Source organism: Temnothorax longispinosus, chromosome 12 (genome assembly GCF_030848805.1).
Source record: "Temnothorax longispinosus isolate EJ_2023e chromosome 12, Tlon_JGU_v1, whole genome shotgun sequence".
In the NCBI taxonomy this organism is placed as follows: domain Eukaryota; kingdom Metazoa; phylum Arthropoda; class Insecta; order Hymenoptera; family Formicidae; genus Temnothorax; species Temnothorax longispinosus.
In genome coordinates this window covers 12,795,758-12,816,574 of record NC_092369.1, presented here as the reverse complement: position 1 = coordinate 12,816,574, position 20,817 = coordinate 12,795,758, and the positions used below count along the sequence as shown (strand labels likewise).

Sequence of the window (20,817 nt, the reverse complement as noted above, 5' to 3'; positions counted from 1 at the left end):
ACAGACGTTTGTTGAATTTTAATAAATGTAAATAACTTTGTAACCGTCCGGCTGCAATTGCACTTGTAATGTAAAGCTCAGATACAAAAGACGAAGGTAAAAAAAAAAATCATTAAGATGTTTATTAAGTACACAATTTATAACTGCTACCGCGCCTTGGCGCCGATCAAGATTGGAAGTTCGGCTTGCCCTCGTAAGTACATCCGGATGTTTGTACGATCTGCGCCGCCGCCCAAATGCCGCACTTTATACACGTGTCTATGCTTTTGCCTTGGATAAGTTGCGCGAGAAAGCCTGAAACAAGTTTTCCAATCAGAAAAGCCAGTAAATCCGCAATTGGTTGCCGTTGTAGCGGCGAGGGATCCGTACTCACCTCCGACAAATGCATCTCCGGCGGTATTGGTGTCCACAATTTTCTCCTCTGGCACTTTTACGACGGGATATTCGGTTACCGTTCCGTCTTTGGCTAAGAGTACTGCCTCGGCACCTTGCGTTATCACGACGATCCTTTTCCTCTTGTCGTTGATCTTCTCCATCTCCGATATCTTCAGCGCGATCTGCCTTTTGTCAGTCTCGTTAAGATTGTTGGCCTTTGCAAACGCTTCCGCTTCCGTCTCGTTTCCGAACAGGATGTCCACGTAGGGGAACGCCGCCAACATCGGTTTTTGGAAGAACTCGCACAGAAACGGCGCGCTGAGATTCATCATGAATATCTTGTCGTTCTCGTGAGCGTGCTTGGCTACCGTTTGTATGGACTCGGGGCTGACTGTCAAGAAAAATCCCTAAAGTACGGAATAATGAATTTTTGTTAGACGTTTTATGATTCGCTCCCTCCCGTATACTACGTTTACACGAGCGTTACTTCTGTAGTAACTTACGATATATCACTCATTTACGCGGAATAAATTATCGTAAGTTACTACAAAATCCCGTTTACGCAAAGGAATTATCGTAAGTTACTACAAAAGTAACGCTCACGTAAACGTAGTAGTAGATTCATTGGGAAATCTTTTTGCGTTTACCGATATATAAATGTATTTCGCGATGTCTATCAGATGCTTGTTCTCGGGCTTTTCGATGTGCGACGGCGAGAAGCAATTGGCTGCTGCTAGATTGGCGCACAGGGAGCGTTCTTTCCCCGTGATCAGTACCGCGCACGTTCCAGTCGGTTCCTGATCGGTATACTGGTAGCGGACGTTCAAGCCGTCTGCGACTGCCTTGTCCTCCAGGATCTTGGAATACTTGTCCCTACCAACGCAGCCCATGTAGGTGGCAACTTTTGGTTTTTGCAGGAACCACTGTGTGAAACAAAAACACCGATTATTTATCGTCGTACGAGTCCGACGTTTCTCTTCTTTCTCACTCAAATAAATTTGGCAATATCCAAGCAACGGTTCTGTGTGGATTTTACTTACCTGTGCCACTCTCATGGTGTTCTGTACAGATCCACCTGCGATAAAGCTAGCGTTGTACAGGTCTATCAGCTCCTCGTATAAAGGCTTGTGTTTTTCCTCGGCGAGAATGGCATTGTTGGGCTTCATGTCGTACTTTTGTAAAAATTCATGGTCTATGTTTGCTGAAATGTCCAGGAGAGGATTTCCGATTCCCAGCAGCAACCCTTCCCTGAAACGTTATAACATTTTCAGTCTAGATACTACCAAATTTTTATGAACAAAATGCTTTCCGAGGGATACAGTGAGAATAAATGCTTAAATGATTCATTATCTTCGAGTCAGAGGGGTTCAACGAGAAAAAACATCCGCGATAGAGTAAATATTGAGAAACACACGCGGCAAATTTCGTATTTCGCGATGCCATTTTGAAGCGAGCGTATCTGAGCCACTGAGCGTATCGGAGCTCGGTGACGAAATCGCGTCGATGAGTATCGACCTTGACGATTACATAACCTCCATCTCTCCTTCCGCGATGCGATTAAATTTCATCGCGAATCCGACGTTGATCGCTTGTGCAATTTTTAAATTGAAAAAAGACGCAGCACGGGCAAACGAATGAACACATTTTCGTAGATAATTGTCTTTCATTATCAATTGCCAGGAAAGCACATGCGGCGTGTACATAACCTTTTGATGCCGACTGACGAATCCTGACTCATAACCTCCGAGCTCCGAGAAGAAGATAAGTTCGCGTCCAGTTCGCACAACAGACGAGATCGCGAGATAGAAAAAATAAATTAGAAGATGCGGGATCGCGAGCAACGAAATGTCTCACTTACCTTAAGTCCTCGGCCATTTATGGACGATTTCGATTTCCCGTGCGATCACGAAGGAACGTACGCCGAGGATGGTCTGCTACGATCACGAGGCGCGCCACCGACGTTTTCCGCTCCTCGTGCGTGGAAACGCGAGAGATCGAATGGCATCGATTGTCCGAAGCCGCTTCAAGAAAATCGCTCTGTCGTAGAACGACGTTATCGCTAATGTCATCGCGGTCCGCGGTGACTCGTCACGAACGGGAGGGAGAGAGAGGGGCCAGGATGTTATCTAAGAACTACATAATGAGACCGTAACTTAGCAGCCTATGCTAATTTATAACTAAACGAGACTCCCATTTAGGATTATTTCAATGCAATATATGTAAATCGCTTCCCACGCATTCAAATAATCTCATCTTAGCGGCATTCTTTTGCAGTTTATATATTCAAACGCGAGTATTATCTTACAATCTTACATTTACGCTTTGGAAGAGTGAAACGCAGCTAACAATAAGACGAAACCTAAAGATCATGTATAGTTTAATAGCGTGATAAGTTCTTTGTAAGTTTTACTCGATGGTGCGGTTCGAGAAAAGCGCAAGCTAATTGAAGAAATAGAGATTCAAGTCAGAACTGAAACGTGCAAGATAATTTATTCCAATGACACATCGCTTTAATTAGATTTTCTTTGATTTGTTTCTCAACGTCGAACACTCGAGACTCGTGTAAAGGAAAATCCGTCTTTTAATATGCATGTGAAAGATGCACGCAAGAACTTTGACATCCTAGATCAGTTGACGAGCTCTGGAGATGAAACATGAGTCTTTATTGCTCAATTACACGTTGAATATTTTCGTCACGACTGGAAAATTTTCGTATCATCGAACGGAGAACGGCGATATCCTGTAACATATATTTTACACACGAGGTTTTATTTACGGCGCGACTTCGACTCTTCGGGACGATCCGTTAGGATTGAACAATAGCGAGCTAGCTTCAAACATCTTACCTGCGGAATCTACTTACCGTTACGCATTTACATCTAAATAGTTAAATACTAGCAATGGAATCGCACGAAAATATTAAGGATCTCTTTTGCTACATATTGAATCGTAACATCAAAAACGAGAAATCACGAATTTTTTTTTTTTACCTTTGCATTAGTTGAAACAGTTTAATTTCTCTTATATTTCGTATTTGACAGTGCTTAAAATATATTGAACATTTTCGTTTCGTAGATCGACAAACATGTATCTTCGGAGGTTTTGATCACACTTCACTGTCGCTAAAAATATATGACTACAGATTATATATTAATTCGATTACATTGTATTTATAATGTAATATATTATATTTTATTCGATTATATATTAATTTATTGACATGATAATAAAAGGGAAATTTTTCCATGTAGTTTACCAATGTGCATCATTGAGCACAAATGGCAACATGCTAAAATAATTAATTCATTTCGACGCATAATTAAAAAGAAAAAAATTTATATTATTTCTCGCTCCTGACTGTCATGACTGAATATGATTGCAACGAAAAACCAAGTGTTTTAATATCTGCAAAAGTGAACCGTTATAATCTCGACGAACTAAGCTTCCAACGTAACAGATATGAGAAATAAACAGCAGGAATATATTACTCTGATGTGAATGAGAATTAAAGTCGTAGCAATTTCAATCTCCGAGCCAAATTTACGATATTCGTTCATTAGTCTATTTCAGATCAAAAGCATCCGATATTTCACGAGATTTTACAGGAATCGCAGCGCGGGGAAAGTACTCGTTCTTACGATACCTTCGTGCTCCCGCCAAACGGAGGGAGACTCTCGAGAATCCGCTCTAGGGCGAGATTCGGTGTGTGCGAGCACATGTCGATCTCACAGTTTTGTCCGGCGCACCCTACAGAAGAAGAGGATTCCTCTCGTAGAGACGGAGCTCTCCCTTAAGAAGCGCCGCTTCTCCTAAGAAAGAAAACAGGACTCTCAAAGGCGGGTGTGGAACACGCGGGGTGAGAATTAACGTATCGTTCGCAGTTTTCCTTTTTTTTTTTTTTAATTCCTTTTATTCGTTTTCTTACGCGTGTCGGAACGATACCGACGACTGGACCCGTATCTTGGACGCGGTAACGCGACCCCACGTCTCTATTCAAGCATATATCCGGTATATCACCTCTCTCGTTCTCTTTCGACGTGGTACAGAGTGCTGTGTTGGAAAATTACCTCTCGCTACACCACGTCGCTCCTCCGCCAGACCACTCGCGTCGTTTCTACCCGAAGAAGCCCTCTCTCGTCTCTCGAGCTCCCGGCTCGCTCGCTCTCCTTCGAGGGTACATCCTTCGTGGACGATGCTCAGCGTAGAGGGCTATCATCGCGTCCTATATCACATATCATATTACAATACAGCGTGTTACAATCCCTGCTGTCGCGTTTCTATTTCGGTTTTGCGCTTTGTTTTTTTTTTCCGTTTTTGGTAATCGGCGGCAACCGACGATGACCGATACGTGTGTGATCGTTTTTCTATCACGCGAGATCAAGGGGGTAAACCCGTGTGTCCCGACGACGTGCGTCCGTATTTTATTTTTTTTCCGTTACATGTGTACATTTTTCTCGGGTTCTTGCGCCGACCGTGTCTCTCAAAAATCCGATCGGCGATTCACGATCTCCACGTGTCTCTAGGTGAGAACTCTGCCGAGAGGGACATGTTTTTTTTTAATCTCTCTAAGCGCCTGCGAGGGTCTGTGCCGGCGCGTGTCCGAAATCTCAGCGATCTAGCTACAGAGACTGGGCTCGGAACTTCTCATCTCGTTGAGCTTCTCGGCGGCCAGCGTGTCCCGAACCGTTTTGCAACTCGGGCTGCGTGACTTTATTATAGACGTTGACGGCGACGACGACGGCGACGACGACGACAGCGGCGACTGCGACGAGGGCGGCGACGAGGCTGACGACGGCGACGACGACGACGGCGGCGGCGGCGATGACGACGACGACGACGAGCCGGAATCTCGCACGTCCACGTATGGGCTACGAGAGCGAGACTCCCGACCATCGGCAGACCTTCGCTATCCGACGACTAGTCCGGCGGCACCGACATTACCGTAATCCTCGAGGGAGTATACTTGCAATACAGCGATACATCGCGTATCCGACGAAGCTCCCCGGTGTGCGTGACGGCTCCATGCTCCCCGAGTCTTTTTTTTCCCGCACGCGTGTGCCATGCGCGCGCGACTCGGTGTATCGCAGATTCCTTTTTCCCCGCGTACCCGCATCAACGTACGAGCCTCGTCAAGCTATGTCAAGCCTACGTATCGCGGGTCGGGGGTTCACCTAAGCAGGTGCCAGTTTGCGAAGGGATAACGCCAAAAAAAATTGAAAAAAAAAAAGAAAGGAAGGAAGGGGCTAGAGTATGAGGTAAGACTGTCTCAAAACCAGTTATAGGAGAGCATTATTTGAAATTTTTAATACTTCTGAACTTAAATATGTTCAATAATCTCTCCACCCTTTTTAAGAAACTTGAAAACTTATACTCAAATCTAAAATACATTAACTTTCTGAGGTCTTAACAAATGGACTGAACTTTTCGACTGACTGAACTTTGAATTACAGGATGGTCCATTGGTTCTGAGGCATCTTGTGTACGTTCTCGACGATCATGCGCCAGGGATTGCCCAAACTCGATGAAACGGTTCCGTGCATCGGTACGGTTGAAGCCAAAGTTAACCGGCGTCCGACGTACTCGCTATGCACCGATCAAACTCGCAACTCTTGCGACCGAGCCGACGGGAGGAGGTCCGACCTCCTCTCACGCGTCAACCTTACAGGGATACAGATCGGCCGATCTTTTCTCATTTTGTTTTCCCCGGATTTTCGGAATAGTCTACGTATTATCGGATCAGCAGTTTGCTCACCACATCTCAGTATGGAGAGATGATCGAGTAGCGTGCCTGGTTCTACACGTTCGTGTTCCAAAGTCACTCTGAGAGAGGCTCGCTCGGTTATCTCCGAGGACCCTGCGCGACGTCTCTTAAAGTAACTTTGGGAGGGGAAGAGGAGTACTGACTGCGTATAAGCTACAGAACGTGGCCGGTCGCCTCTGCCTTGCCGGTTGGTCGGTCGGGTGGAAAAGCGATCTCCAGCCAAGTCCGATTCTGTAGACCTGCTCAACCTCCGAGTCTGCAAGTTTGACTGGCACATAACAATAAGTATTACCATGTACATACCGACAAAAATATCGGGTTAATATACACAAGAAAAAAAAGGAATATTCACTCAGTCATCTATTTACAATTACTTCCGTGTTTGCTTGATACCTCTGGAAGCAGCTTTAACTTTGGCTTTGACCGAAAGTCTTATGCAGGTGAACGGTAATCGCACTACAAAGACGTGAATGCGGCGAAAGGATGGCAGATCTTTCCTCTGTGCTTACGGAATAGGGACAACAATTAACCGAGAAGAAAGAAGAAAGTCGACAATCTCTGAAAATCACGCCGATAGATTAATTGTAAATGCGCAAAATCTATAAATATTTATATTTTATATAATAAATTATTTATATTTTAGGTAATGTATATCATTTTTAAATAAAAGATGAAATTTAAAAATTGGGAGACTTTCATCTTCGTCTCAGCTTGAGTTTCAGTCTACAAACGATACAATCGTTCTCGACGGACAAACTCAGCCTAGTTCGAGAGAGCCAGCCAGAAAGGGTGAATTCTCAGTCACAATTCAAGGAGACGTCGTTCGCACGTGTTCTGACGTTTATTAAAAAATAAGAACTTGCAAAAAACACACGTGTGTTCACGTACAAAAAAAAGAATGTACAAAATAGGACCTCATCTCGTACGTTGCTAACGCGAGAAGGGTGCGTAGCAGGCTTATCGGAATTCGATATTTCCCGGTGTTCCCTTGTTTTAATACGTATAGAGGGAGAATTAGTATTCCACGTCCGTGTATGCGTGATGAAGCGACTTATTCGCGCTATATGCTAGCTCGTGCGCGACCACCTCACCCGCGGTGCCAATTGGTCTGAAAACATCAGTCATACAACGAACGATTTCACTTTATGTTCGACGGCCCTTAATTCTTTAAGACAGTGCAGAGATAGAGGAACCAGGGGTCGAAATCGCTATAATCTCGAGATTTCAACTTCCGATGCCGTAGGTAGGGAAATGTATCGTGCGATCGCCGTTTCCCGTGTCTACAACGTCGAAATCTGAACTTTTTGTGAAACTATAGGCCTGTTCGTTTTAGCTGAACTTCTTGCACAGTTCATCCTTTCTCTTTTTCTTTCCAACGTGAAAAGAAAAAGAGGAAAGATGAACTGTGCAAGAAGTTCAGCTAAAACGAACAGGCCTTATAACGCATCGCGAACCCTGCTTTCGACTACTGAGACTGGAACAAGCAATTACAGAGAAGAAAAAAAGAGAGAAGCAGACACGTCGGACGTAAAGAGACACGCCTAAAGTTATGATTGTCTTGAAAACGAAGAGGGGAATCGACGGCAACGTATCAGAGTTTGATTAGATCGCTTAACATTCGATACGAATGAGATTATGGTTCGCGAAGTAATAAAAATGACACAGATCGTGTAAAGATTTTTCAAAGAACTTTACGAGAAGTTATAAGATTCTTCCAGTATTTTCAAATTGATTTCTTTACTTTAAAATGATCAAGATCTAAAGAAAACGACACCGTTGCTGAGTTCAGAAGCTTTATCTTGTAGATTTAAAGCAACAAAATGAAACGTACGAAGGATATTACGCGGAGTAAAGAGGATGTTACAGAATCATCGTATAATCCTTTCAGACCACAAAAACATACAAGTTGTTTTAAACATGGCAAAAATTACAAAAATATAAAAAAAATTGAGTTTAAAAAATGTCTTAAGCAATTTATTTAACAAAAAGTTCAATTCTTTTTCAATCTTAAATTTTGTTTACCCCACACAACAGATTTGACAGATTTTCAAATTGACATTCAAATACAAGAAGGCATAAAATATAATTAGTCGTTTATAAAATTTTCGCCGCGTCAAAATCGATGTTGTCACGGAATTTCTGTGCCAGACAGGATACTTAATGATTCCGGAATATCTCACACATTTATACACGTATGCGAGTGCTGAAATCCTTTCGCCGGGCATGCATCGCCGGGCATGATCAATTGAAAATTTCCCACTGGACGTTCGCCACGAGGGAACCGTGAAATCCGCGAACGATCAGCGACACAATCAACGCACGATTGCGTGCCCGACGAGCGCGAAAACGTTACGTTGCATTACACTGTATACGCACATCTTGTCCTCACTTTTCCCACCCTATCGAGAATAAAACGTTTGTGGCAATGAAAGACAGGTGAGGCTCGAGAGAAATTTGGATTACAGAACTGAGAGGAAAAAAGTGATTATCGAAACGGAACTGTGCACACGTGAACGTGAAATAGTCCTCCCACATATCGTGGAGAGACACTAAATTCCAGTGTTACATTGACGATATAGTGCAACGTCTATCAGGATGTCTAATCTAAATGATTATTTACATACATGTACAATTAAGGTTGTATAACAAATAATTTGATTAACTTAATTGTGACTGACCTAAGTCACCGATGACAAACTGATGACTCTAATTGATCTATATAATCTACACCATTATACAAAAATATTCGACGGTCCGTTTATATACACAATTTAAACTAAACATCGCTATCGTTAATTTATATTATAGAAGCTTGCACTGTATCGTAATTAAATAAAAATACAAGAAGGTAGAAGCAGTTCGAGTTGCTCGATGGAGAAAACATCGCAGAGCTCTACCTGTGGATCGACAATCAGACTTGTGAAGGGGTGGCAGCAAAGAGAGAGACAGAATTAACACGAGCGAACACGCCGCGCGCGTTTTGGATCGAGATTCTCTCTGACGGGGTATTTCATTTTTTTTTTTTTTTATTGAGCCAGTGCGATGCGGAAACGCGCGCGCGACGCGCAGGAAGCCAGCGAAGGAAGCGCGCGTCCGATCGTACGCGATCAAGATTTTCGTGGTGCGACAAGGGAAGGGGTCGGGGGTTGATTTTGTGGATGGTTGTCGTTGTTGCTGGCAAGGGGTACGCCGCGAGAGAAAGAGCGGTCGGTGTGATATAATTAAAGAAACACGCAGTACACGTCGTTTTTTTCTTGTGAATTTCATAAATACATGTTATTACATTTCTCTTATATTCAGCATTATTATTAGCAATATATCGTGTGGTTATAATTTGTATAATCTTTAAGGAAAAAAAAAACGGTCGGTTTTCTCAGCAAAAAAACAAAAAGCGTAGACGGAAAAATGGAGAAAAAAAGCTTACAGCAAGTCTCTACGCTCGAAAAAAAAACGGAAGTGCGATTATTACAGACTATAGCACGTCTTTTTTTTTACGTCCAAGTTAATCCTACGTTAATAAAAAGATTATGTTGCTATACGCTAAGAATAATGTTCCGCCACTTGGTTTTCCATACAGAATCGGCGCATCCTACCGGGTCTAAGTCCAATTATAACTCTTTTTTTTTTTCCTTTTTGCAGCGAAGGAAATAGCATTTGTAAAAACAGTTTTCTAAACGGTCAGACCCGCACGCTACCCTCCCTAATTGGGTCGAGACTTCGGCAAACGCTTTTCTCTTTTTTTTTTCTTATTAAGCGGAGTCTTCTCGATGCACCTTCGCGAATACGCTAAAATCGCAAGCTCTCTAATTTACACCTTTACGTAAAATTATCCGTGAAAAAGAAGAGTGCTACTTAGAGCGACGTAGATTCGACCGTCTCGGAAGATGAGACCCGCTCTCAATTCCAACATCTCAAAAGTCGTATCATTCTTTCAAGAAACCGCGTCATAGTTATCGCTGGAGAATCTACTGAATTAATCAAAAGAGAAAAAAGAAAAGAGCACTGATCGAGATGCGCGAAGTGGCCAATCCACGAGATAGTTTCTAACGCGATCAAAATCACGACGTATACCATCATCTCTGGTACAATTAAACACCTTTTTTTCTGCAACAATATGATCGCGTTTCACGGATAAGAATTTCATACGCGTGTGCTTGTACATGCGGCACATTATTTTAAATATGTAATAAAATTTTACAAGATGAATAGAGATGTAGAGACGCAAATTGAAGACTTTACGATTTTAGCGTATTCGCGAGGGTGCGATCGAGAAGGCGCAGACCGTGCTAAGCGTGTACAAGCGCGCGTGCATAAGTAAAGCGATATCTTAATGGACCAACCGCGAGTACCGCTCACGGAACATCGCGCTACTCCCGACGGTGGGTCTCACATCCGTTTGACGCACTTGAACATAATCAGCGAACATCTGCTTTCCGAATCTGATCTACCTGCTTATCCCATTTATCTCTATTAACGCGCGACGACGCAGTCGCGTGAAAAGGGTTGACGATCGACAACAATAGCCGAATCGCGAGCGTTCTGACAAATGTGTGTCAATTACAGTGATGTCACGCAATATCTACGCTAAGAGAATGTTACCTCGTCCGGTGGTTCCCGTGGGAAGGTGCGTAACGAGCGCGATCACGAAGTCTAGCAATTGCGCAGCGGAGGGATGGATGCGTCACAGAAAACCCGAAAACTATCAGCGACTCGACCGCTGCGAGATACGGCCCCACCGCGACGATCGTCGATCCCATATTTTCCATGAATTGCAAGAATTATATTTAAGCTACGGGTCCAAGAGAATAAGAGACTTTAAGAGAAGAAACAACGTTTCTTTTTCAAAGATCGACAAGTGTTCACAGTGGGACCGCATCCCCTTCTTGACACGTCGAAGATACCTGACTTTATACAAATGTATGACGAAGGGAGGGGTGCAAAGGTGTTCAAAGTGGACAACAAGAGGTACGAGAGGATCGATAAGCCGGGAGTCTCGGGAGAAGATACGAAGGATTCGTCGAGTGGGAAATTATTATTCCCATAATTTTTGCGTGTTCTCTGCTATTATCCGGCTGGGCTATATTTGCTTTGCTCTATCTCTGTGTTTCGGGAGGTATATTATATTTTTTTTCCGTCTAAATAGATTCGCACTGCGGGTAGAGCACTTGTTTCTCATAGAGCGGGCGGCAGATCTTCACGCGTGCAGTTCGCAAGACGGCCAAGAGTATCTCGGTTCCGAGGCTTCCTGCTAGCGACAGAGACCCGACGGACCGACGACCGACAGAGACCGATCCGAGCCCGACGCGACGATTTAGTATGGTGCGAACCGGCGCGACGGCGATGGCCCTCGTAATCCCGGTCTGGTAATCAAAATTATGTCACGTCAGTCACGAGATCGGTGATGCGGATCAAAACACGGACAGATATAGATTGTAAATGTTAAAAGGTTGCAATATATCTGCGTGGTACGAGAGAAAAACAGAAGACAGAGAAATGTAGAGTAACAGAGCACGTACGTAGAGTGAAATATCGTAAATAGTATTGATGGGAAGGAGAAAGATGATTAAAAAAAAAATAAAGAGAGAAAAGGGGAACATACAGCTCGGAGAATACCTCGTTTTTCTCGCTAAACCTTTTTACTGATTCTTTTGTTTCACGATAAGAGGAATTCGCGTAACTCGCGTTAAAACACGTTCATATCCTTCGAGCACTCTTCTTTATGAAAGATCGCATTTCAAAAATGTTACAATTGTTGACTCATTCCAATGGAACAAAGTGAGACGTTCCAAAAATGTGTTCTTCAATCATGCGTTTTTAAAATGATCTACGTAAATTCCAGCTAGTCATCAATCACAATTTGTCGCATGGAATAAAATAATAAAGCATTCCAAAATGTATTGATAATACTGAAAATCTATAGTTCACTTTTTGTATGCTATAGATTTTCAGTGCTCAGTACATTTTGGAAAATATCTATGATAGAGCAAAAACAATATCACCGAAGCGATGATTTTTCTTTTTAAACAATTTAAACAGAAACAAAGGCGTTGCCTCGGAACGATCGTAACATAAAGAAGAGGGCAGTTTAGTATTATTTCTAAATCTCGCGGCATAAGGATTTCGATTCGGACGTGGTATTTATGACCCAGTGGCACTTCACTCTACTTACCTACGCTCTTCAAACGAATCTCGGCTGAAGTCCTCGTACATGCCTCTACTATAACAGCGGTATAATAAATAATCGAATCTACCAATGAGATCAGATCAACATATACCATATACTGGCTCCCTTGTCCAAGGCTTAACTTTGTGAATTAGTCCCTGTATATACATATATTCACGTGCAATATTCGCGTGCCTCGCCTAATATGACTGTCGACTTAGGATCGGGACGGAATGTTTTGTGCCTATTACGCTATCTCGAGAATTCGGGGGACAAGAATTGTAGTAGACGGGGATATAATATGCCGGTCATTGAATTGTCAAATTTGCTGTAAAATTTCCTAAATCTCCATTATGTCGGACATACACACATACATGCTCGCACGTGCGCAGGCGTATGTGTGTGAAGGAAAAATTTTGATCTTTCGCCGAAAAGTGGACTCGACAAACCTTCGATGATGTACATACGTTTAGTAATCGTTTGCAGACTCGAGCGCAGAAACGCAACGGATAATTAACAACTATAAAAACCTACGACAGCGAAGTGCAAACAGCTATCTGTGCTAACTCGCTATCTGTATAACTCGTTCGTAAAGTGGAGGGCCGGTGAGGAGAATGTAGGATGTAGCTAGTCATATGAGGCAGGCAGCGGTAGACTGGATTTTTAACCCATGCGACTTGTCAATATCACAGCTTCTCGCAAATAAAAAAAAAAAAAACAACAAGAGTATTATCATAAAAAATAAAGAGCCATTTGCAGCCCAGGCTGGGATAATATGGGGTAATGAGGTGGTAACGTGCAACAACAAATTCAAAGTATTTAGAAAAACTGAGAAATTCAATCAATTTTGTTTTCTATTTGAACGTTTTGCGAATGGATTTACATACATGAAAAGCTTTGAACCTCGTGAGTAGAAGTCAACTTCAAGAACTATGGATTGCAGTTTCGAAAAGCACGGACGAACTCGAAATCTCTTCGCGACATTTTTGTCTTCCTCTGCGCGAAATTCCGATTCAACCGAACACAAGATAATTTAATAATTTTTGTGTTTGCTACAAAGTTTTAAGCGTATTTAAATCAATGTATCTACTGATATGATTTCAATTGAAAATTTATCTGTTCAAGTAGTTATTTAATGCAACGCGTAAAATTACAAAATAACAAGAAAATAGCGATTGTTGCGTAATCTAAAACAAGAAATTACCTTACATTACAACTGCGAAATATGTGCCACACAAGGAAAAAATATACAACATTTTATCGATACTAAAAAAAAAGAAAGAAAGAAAAATATACTCAAAGATTTGCTTAATTTGAAAATACTATTAATCTCACTAAAATGACATTTTTGTTAAATTTGTTACGGCAGTACTTTGACTATCAAAGAGACAGTACACGATTTTAGGTAATAAAAGATAGTGGTTGCGCATCAGAGAAATTGAATCGAATTCCAATCGAATCGATGTTACAAGATTATGTTCGTAAGTTTGTGAAACTAAACTTGGAAAGATTGACGGGAGATACCGATATAAACTTACTGATCCAAATTGTCTGGAGAGCTGGTTTCTACTTACGACACGTTTCAAAGACAATCGATTCGATGCGTCATTCCAAAATCGCGCCAGCCCTGTTTGTTTTTCTTTCTTTTCTCTATCTACAATCGTACGAGAGTTTCGTTTAAAATTGCAGAGCGTATCCTGGCTCGCGGTAGTGCGATCAAGAAATTCTAATTCGCATTCCTTAGGTACGTTTCTTCATCCCAGGCCTCCGCGCCACTCCCGGCTGAGTGATGTACGTAATAGGGAGCGCTTGAAACACAAAGGATTCAGTGAGAGACATACAGGCCAATTTCGCAGTTAATGCCATGGAACAAGAGAGTCTATGAACTAGGACATCCCTAGAAGAGCAGTCGACATGTTCAAGGAACAATCAGTCGAGACCCGGAAAAAGATTCGAACACCATGGGACGCAGACGACGTAGGCGGCCTGCTTATTGTATTTCTGACGCGGGTTGCTGTTGCAGCGACAAGAACGAGGCGTGACTACTCGCTAACAAAATGAGTCAAAGACTTACTCTTGTACGACTTGAACGCTGACCCGGGACTGTCTCTCTAGGGTTGCCCGCGTTCATGGACAAAGATGGTACGCCTGAGGTGCACTGAAATTTAGAATGTACAGAAACGTCCAAGCGTCATATAATTAACATTTCACTACGACGGAGTCTGCACTCATATGGGCATCGGGTCGACACTGGTACGTGTGTAAAAGTATTAAAAGTCTTAAAATCTCAAGTACGAGAAAGTAATATTTGCATAGATGATAACGATCATGCGTTGTGCCGCGCGATAACATTGTCAGAGAGAAGTCCCGTTTAACATACGACGATAGAAAAGAAGATAGAAGAGATAAAGAGAGAGTGTGTGTGTGTGTGTGGCAGTACATTTAACGAAAAACGTCGAAAAGGACAGAGGTTTATAATGAAGTAGACGTGAAGTAAATACTTGTAAATTTCGCGTTCGCTTATCCATAACTTAACATTAGCTATTTTGTGGGAATAAAAAAAAAAAATTAGGAAAGATTTACTATAAGGAGATACAAGCTGAAATCTATGTAAGAGAAAGAAAATGTGCAACAGAGACTAGAAAAAATGTCGACGAATCACCGAAACCCCAATTCGCATGAGCTGTTAATCCAGCCTGGAACGTTCACAATGTTAAGTCGGACGAATGGGCAGTCGGTACGCCGGGTACCTACTCACCTGAACCGGCCGTTGTTGCCACTTGGAGGGGGCGATCGGCGGCTGAACATGCCATACTCGTTTCCACGGGAGAAGCCAGTGTCACGCATGGATCCCATACCTAGAGGAGGCATAGGAGGCATTGGGTCTCGTCTTGGTGGTAGAGGTGGCATTGTCATTGGTGGAAAGTCTAGCCCGCACATGGTAGATCCCATGTCACTGGGCCCTGTCATACCCGTAAACCGCCTCTCGTAGAGGTCCCTGGTGTCCTCGAAGCCGCGCCTGTCGTAGTAGCTATCGTAATCCTGTTAACAAAAAGCCCGAACGGGGAAATTAATACAAGGGAAGGTTGCCTTACCATGCTATTCGTCAACACGTAAACCGTCGATATCATGGATTATTCGAATACATAGCGTGTAAAAACGTTGACGGGAAGAATAAACTTACCCCAAAGCGGCCACCACCCATGAGCCGGTCCCGTAGGAACGGTGGTGGCGGCGGTGGAGGATATGGATCACGTCCAAACATTCGGTCCCTGTATCCGTTTCTATCTGGTCCACCTCCCATTCCTCCCTTGGGACACTCCTTGGACCAGTGACCGCCTCGTCCGCATCGATAGCATTGTTCCGGATCGCCCATGCCTGGCCTCTGGCGCACTCGACTAGTAGAGATCTGGACCTTCATCGGTTGTCCGTCCACGATTTGCCCGTTCAGCTCCTTGATGGCGTCGTTCACGTCGCCGGTCGCTTCAAGATGAACGAAGCCGTAGTTCCTCACGATGTCGCACTCGACGACGGTGCCGTACTTGGCGAACAGTTCGCGCACCTGCGGCGCCTTGGTGTTATCTGTAAGATTGCCCACGAAGATCTTGGTCGTGGGAGTGTTGGGTCCCTTACGACTCTTTGCAGCCTCGCATTTTATTGGCTGTCCATGAACCATGTGTCCATTCAGGTTCTGTATCGCGTTTCGGCCTGCTTCCTCATTCTCCATATGCTACACGAATTAAAAAGAAAATGTCGATCCATCGTTATCGATCTTGATAATCATATCACTGTCTGGCTATACTGATCGAGGCGTTAGATTCGGTTGATACACTTACCACGAAGCCATAATTCTTTACCACGTCGCATTCCACGACTTTTCCATACTTCTCGAACAGTGGCTTTATGTCCGCGTTCGAGGTCTTGTCGGCTAAATTACCAATGAAGATTTTAAACGTGCCAACGCTGCTAAAACCCGGCATTTTGCGGCTCGTACAAGAACCTAACGTCACAAAGATGTACATGTAAGAACAGAAATACTCTTTTGTTTTTTTTCCATGCAGATTATACATAATACATAATAAATATAAAAAATATACATTTACATTGCAATTGAGCTTAGAATCACTTGCACTTTAAATTTTCTCTTTTACCTATTTATGAAAAATTAAATGTGTGAAATTCGTTTATCTCGTGAGATAATCTCAAAACCAATAGATTATATTACGATTCTATATAAAGTCGATATTTTTTATCGCAACGATAATTCTAAGCAAATATAAAAACATAAGTAGTTTCATTCAAGAGTTTCATTGTCCATCTGACGTGTCTCGCGACGCCAATCCATTTAGCGTGCTCGTCCCCCGCCATATTTATTCATCGCCGGCGGCTTAGATGTCGGCGCCGCATAGCGTTGTGCCGCTAAAGCGAGACATGGAAGCCGGGTAATACCGGCGAGCGTGGATTTCGATGCTATGATTACAATCTCCATATTTATCCGTGGCAAATACCCACAGAAATTAAACAATCTTAATTAATTAAGACTAATTACAATTTCATTATACGTCGAGCCAGAGCAATTCGGTGATCGCAACAATCGCCGTTGGAATTGAATTTCTTCAAGGTTACCCGAAAACGTTAAATCGAAAAGGATCCAGTCTCATTATTATTTTTGTTATCTCTCAAAACAGCGCTTTCCGACGCTCGTGATTCTCGCAACGATCTCTCTGTCTCGCACGATGGCGCCCTTCCCGCGGCTGATCGAAAGGAAATCGGAGTGACGCGATCGCGTTCGACTTCGATCCCGACGCTTCCCTTTCCACCATCTTGCCCACGATCACCCAATGACTAATTTACGCGCGCGGGGGTCCGGAACGCGTTCCCACGGTCCCTAGCTCCTACAAGCGCATCTCCGCGAGATATTCGACGCGGTGGTTCGCGATATATATATCGGCCCTCCCGCCCAAGGACACCGTGAGAGCCGCGCGACTATCTTCCGCCGCCGTGAAAGTACGTACCTGCGTCGAACGTTGCTCACGATATCGTATCGGAATGCAAATTCGGATATTCCGCCGAGGATCCGCGCGGAATTTCGCGGGTCACCGGATCGCACGCGACCACACCGGATGCGATAGAACCGACGAGCGGAGTTAGAACGACGAAGTCTCGTTGCTGCGTGAGAGAACGATCTGCGGCACCGCGCGCACCGAGGAAATCCAACGTCAGTAATGGCGTCCCGCTTGCCGAATGCCGCGTCGCACCGCGCACGGAGCATCAGTGTCGCGTCGTGCGTTCCGCAACCTACCGCGCGACTGCCGGCGACACGACGATTGGTGCGGACGGAGTCGCGCGGGCCAATAGCGCGCGGCGCCGGCCGAGCGTGGCCGAGCGTAGCCGAAGGTACGCGAGCCAATGACGAGCGATGCCGGTCGAGCGCGGGAGAATCTCAACTGCACCCCTTTCCCCGTTTTTCGACACTATCGCTTTCATCGAATTGTTTAATTTTTAATTGGAAATATCGCGCTTCTTTGTGGGCGCTAAAACGGAGTGGGAAGGAAAAAATGCGTATATATTCGCTCCCAATTCACGACGTGTCGTCTCCTTCTGTTACGCGAATACAAGGCTCGATTCTTGAATTCATTTGCAAGATAAAAGCGCAAATTCGGTCCTCACGAAAAATCTAAGTTGATTGGCTAAAAGTTATGCGACAGCTGATCAACTTGTAACTTTTCGGTAAGAGCAGAATTTGGGCGTACGTTTCTCGTGCAAATTTCATGAATTCAAGAATCGTGTTCTACGAATTAAATGCAGGGAATTAGAGAATTGAGAACATAATTAGGAAGAATAAACTTACTGCAAAATCAAGCTTTCGAAATTACTCTACTTTGATTTTCGTTTAATTCCTGGTTCCTCGTTTCCATTTATTGATCACGTTTCACGTCACCATTAATCGGGTTAAATAACATCTGTAATTATAACTTCCGAAAACGCATGCTCGTTTACACGAAGAGGGTTATTTTATTTTCATTCAAAGAAATCTTGAAATCTTCATCTTGTTAAAAAAATACAGCAAATATACTTCTCGTAATTTTTTATCTCAAGTTGGAGATGCAATCATAAATGACTCACTTAGTGTTTACGTTACTTTAAAACCGGATTTATAAGCCTACATATCTTCGTTAACGAGTAGAGTAATAACTGGTGTTATAAAACCGGATTTAACGAGCGTTTATGCTTTATACTTATTAATTATAACTACTGATGTTATTAACCCGATTAATGACGTGTAAATATAAACGTAGTCAACGTTTCTAAGAATTTCTTGTGCACGTATGTACACATACATATAAATAAAATTTTTATTTATCAAGAAGCGACTATGAATACCACATATACCTCGCGTATATTTTGAGATAAATTTCAAATTTGCAAAAAATCTACTTTTATACATATATTAGGCAACATGAATAAAATTTGTTAAATTAGAATTGGACTTTGATAGAAGCAACATCAGATCTTATACAGAAATGATGAAAATTCGTTTAGTCATCCAGTTTGTATTCATTCACGATAGTATGTACTTAAACGCGATATTTTTAGGAATAACGTCAGTGTGACGGTGCGCTTTGTCCGCCGCCCTCATGCCGAATTTTCATGAAGCCGGCCGAAAAACAATGAGTCATTCACCTGATTATCGTTTTCTAGTCTCACAGAAGAAATAAAGGCTAATATTTTATTTGTTGTACGACAAATTTTTTTAAGGATATCGATTGACCGCAAAACAGAAAATTTCTAGAAACTCGAGAACTTCTCCCGCAATCAGTCAACATGCTTGAAAAATTTGTCGCACGACAAATGAAATAACCAACTTTGTTGTCCATCCGTTAAATTAGACTCGTTCGATTCGAGCTGTTAGCACGATTGAAACGTTTAAGGCGACATTATTTTCTTAGCATTGTCATTGGTGGTCGGCCAAAAGTCGCGGATTACACGACAGTTTTCTCGCGAAACAATACGCAATAATTGGAATCTTGCCGAAAGCTCGTGCATTATTAACGCGGTATTATTAACTTCGAGAAAACTGATGGGGTAACCGAAGCAACGCTCAGGAGCAATCGTTCGTCGCGCCGGGATTCAAGCATTCAAGGATGACACAAGAGTCGCCTCGACTTTCGATCGTGAGGTCGTGAACGATACGAGGGCCGGCCCGGCCGGCGCGCGCGGCGATGGAAAATTACCGTCACGGGCGTCACGGCCAGAGATCGGACGAGCGAGAGAGACAAGGACGGACGATAGATCGCGTCGGGCGCGAGGGAGGCGTCGTGAGTCGTTCCATCGAGAATTTTCAACTTCAATCTCGCCGCGGTGCAAGAAACACGGATCGAGTTTAATAAATTCGAGTCTGACATCGTGAAAAGTCAACGAAAGGAACGAATAAAGAAACACGGTCGCAATGCGACGCTACGATTGACGTACCGGCGACGCGCGACGGCGGCGACCAACGCGCGTATTCCCGATCGATAAATCGCAAAAAAAAAAAAAAACTCGATAGGAAAAAACAGCGGATCGCAGATCTCCAAACGGAGTACACGCATTGCGATCGATAAACCGCGGATTCGGACTCCGGAGTACGTGCGTCGTGCGTCACGCCGAAAGCGCGGATCTCTACCCTTCCCACTGCGTGACAATGGAAGCGCGGCGATCGAAGCCCACGGCGCATTTTGACGCGGCGCCCGGCGGGTGGGCGCCTCGCCCGAAATTCCCGGGGATCGTCTTCTCGTCTGCCGCGAAAAGAATTGTCGACCTCGAATACTCGAATTCCCCGGCGAATGATTCCGACGGATGATCCGAGGGGCGGTCCGGGGCGCCGGCAATTCGATCGCGAGATAGCACGGACTCACGGAAACCGGCTAGACGGCGCCTGATCGAATCGAGCGGAACGATCGCGCCGCGTCGAGCTCGACGTGGCGTATCGAGCTATCCCGATCGCGTCACCTGCTGCTCCTCGCGCTCGTTCGCGCGCGCGTGCGGCCGCGACGATCCCGATAGCGGAGTGAGAGATATGTTTTGGTACTCACCAAGTCAGTGGTCCGTAAAACTACGCGATAGAAACAGGATGCGAAACGGCACACGCTTCCCCGAGATAAAAGATGGCGAAACGGAAGTGCGCCCGGCGACGCGAGGGGGGACAGTCGGCGTCTCTTCCTGCGCTGGAGTCACTGTTGCCAACTTAAATCGCCCGACACCCGATGTAATTCCTGTAGGGGCTTTTGTTTTTGTTTGGAAATTTTCATAAGAAATAAGAATATTTATGTATGAAAATATTTCAGTCAATATTGGCTGCGTTCAGCCGAAACTCCGCTAGCCTAGCAATCGTGAGCAGTCGCTCGTTTCCTCTCCTTTGACCCAATGGATCTCTAACGGACATGCTCCGCGACCACATGCGCATGTCCCGTGGTCACGTGATGTACTTGAGCGCTCAACCTCAATGACATATTGGCCGCGTTCAGCAGATACAACT

The 20,817-nt window shown here is 43.9% G+C and overlaps 2 protein-coding genes across 21 annotated transcripts; both read right to left on the bottom strand.

The window, feature by feature from the left end:
* Positions 1 to 46: 46 nt before the first annotated feature.
* Adk2 (Adenosine kinase 2) lies at positions 47 to 4,159 on the bottom strand. 2 transcript variants are annotated; one of them, XM_071794911.1, is made up of 6 exons: positions 4,019 to 4,159; positions 2,234 to 2,508; positions 1,416 to 1,623; positions 1,023 to 1,298; positions 374 to 782; positions 47 to 294 (listed from the first exon to the last, which is right to left on the bottom strand). In XM_071794911.1, exons 2-6 carry the CDS (start codon positions 2,248 to 2,250, stop codon positions 167 to 169), a joined length of 1,038 nt encoding a protein of 345 aa, XP_071651012.1. In that variant the 5' UTR covers positions 2,251 to 2,508; positions 4,019 to 4,159; the 3' UTR covers positions 47 to 166. The 2 variants fall into 2 exon arrangements, with proteins under 2 accessions (XP_071651012.1, XP_071651011.1); XM_071794910.1 differs by lacking the exons at positions 2,234 to 2,508; positions 4,019 to 4,159 and adding an exon at positions 2,082 to 2,227.
* Positions 2,847 to 20,531, bottom strand: Lark (RNA-binding protein lark). 19 transcript variants are annotated; one of them, XR_011734599.1, is made up of 10 exons: positions 20,375 to 20,531; positions 16,136 to 16,299; positions 15,484 to 16,029; positions 15,058 to 15,341; positions 12,306 to 12,353; positions 6,530 to 6,694; positions 4,443 to 6,404; positions 4,019 to 4,184; positions 3,366 to 3,497; positions 2,847 to 3,115 (listed from the first exon to the last, which is right to left on the bottom strand). XR_011734599.1 is itself a non-coding variant. In XM_071794902.1 (7 exons), exons 2-7 carry the CDS (start codon positions 16,277 to 16,279, stop codon positions 7,151 to 7,153), a joined length of 999 nt encoding a protein of 332 aa, XP_071651003.1. In that variant the 5' UTR covers positions 16,280 to 16,299; positions 20,375 to 20,530; the 3' UTR covers positions 6,959 to 7,150. The 19 variants fall into 19 exon arrangements, 9 of the variants coding, with proteins under 9 accessions (XP_071651003.1, XP_071651000.1, XP_071651007.1 ...); XR_011734597.1 differs by lacking the exon at positions 3,366 to 3,497 and having other exon boundaries at positions 4,443 to 4,597; positions 6,128 to 6,404; XR_011734600.1 differs by lacking the exon at positions 3,366 to 3,497 and having other exon boundaries at positions 15,058 to 15,157; positions 15,272 to 15,341; positions 20,375 to 20,530.
* Between the last annotated feature and the right edge of the window lie 286 nt (positions 20,532 to 20,817).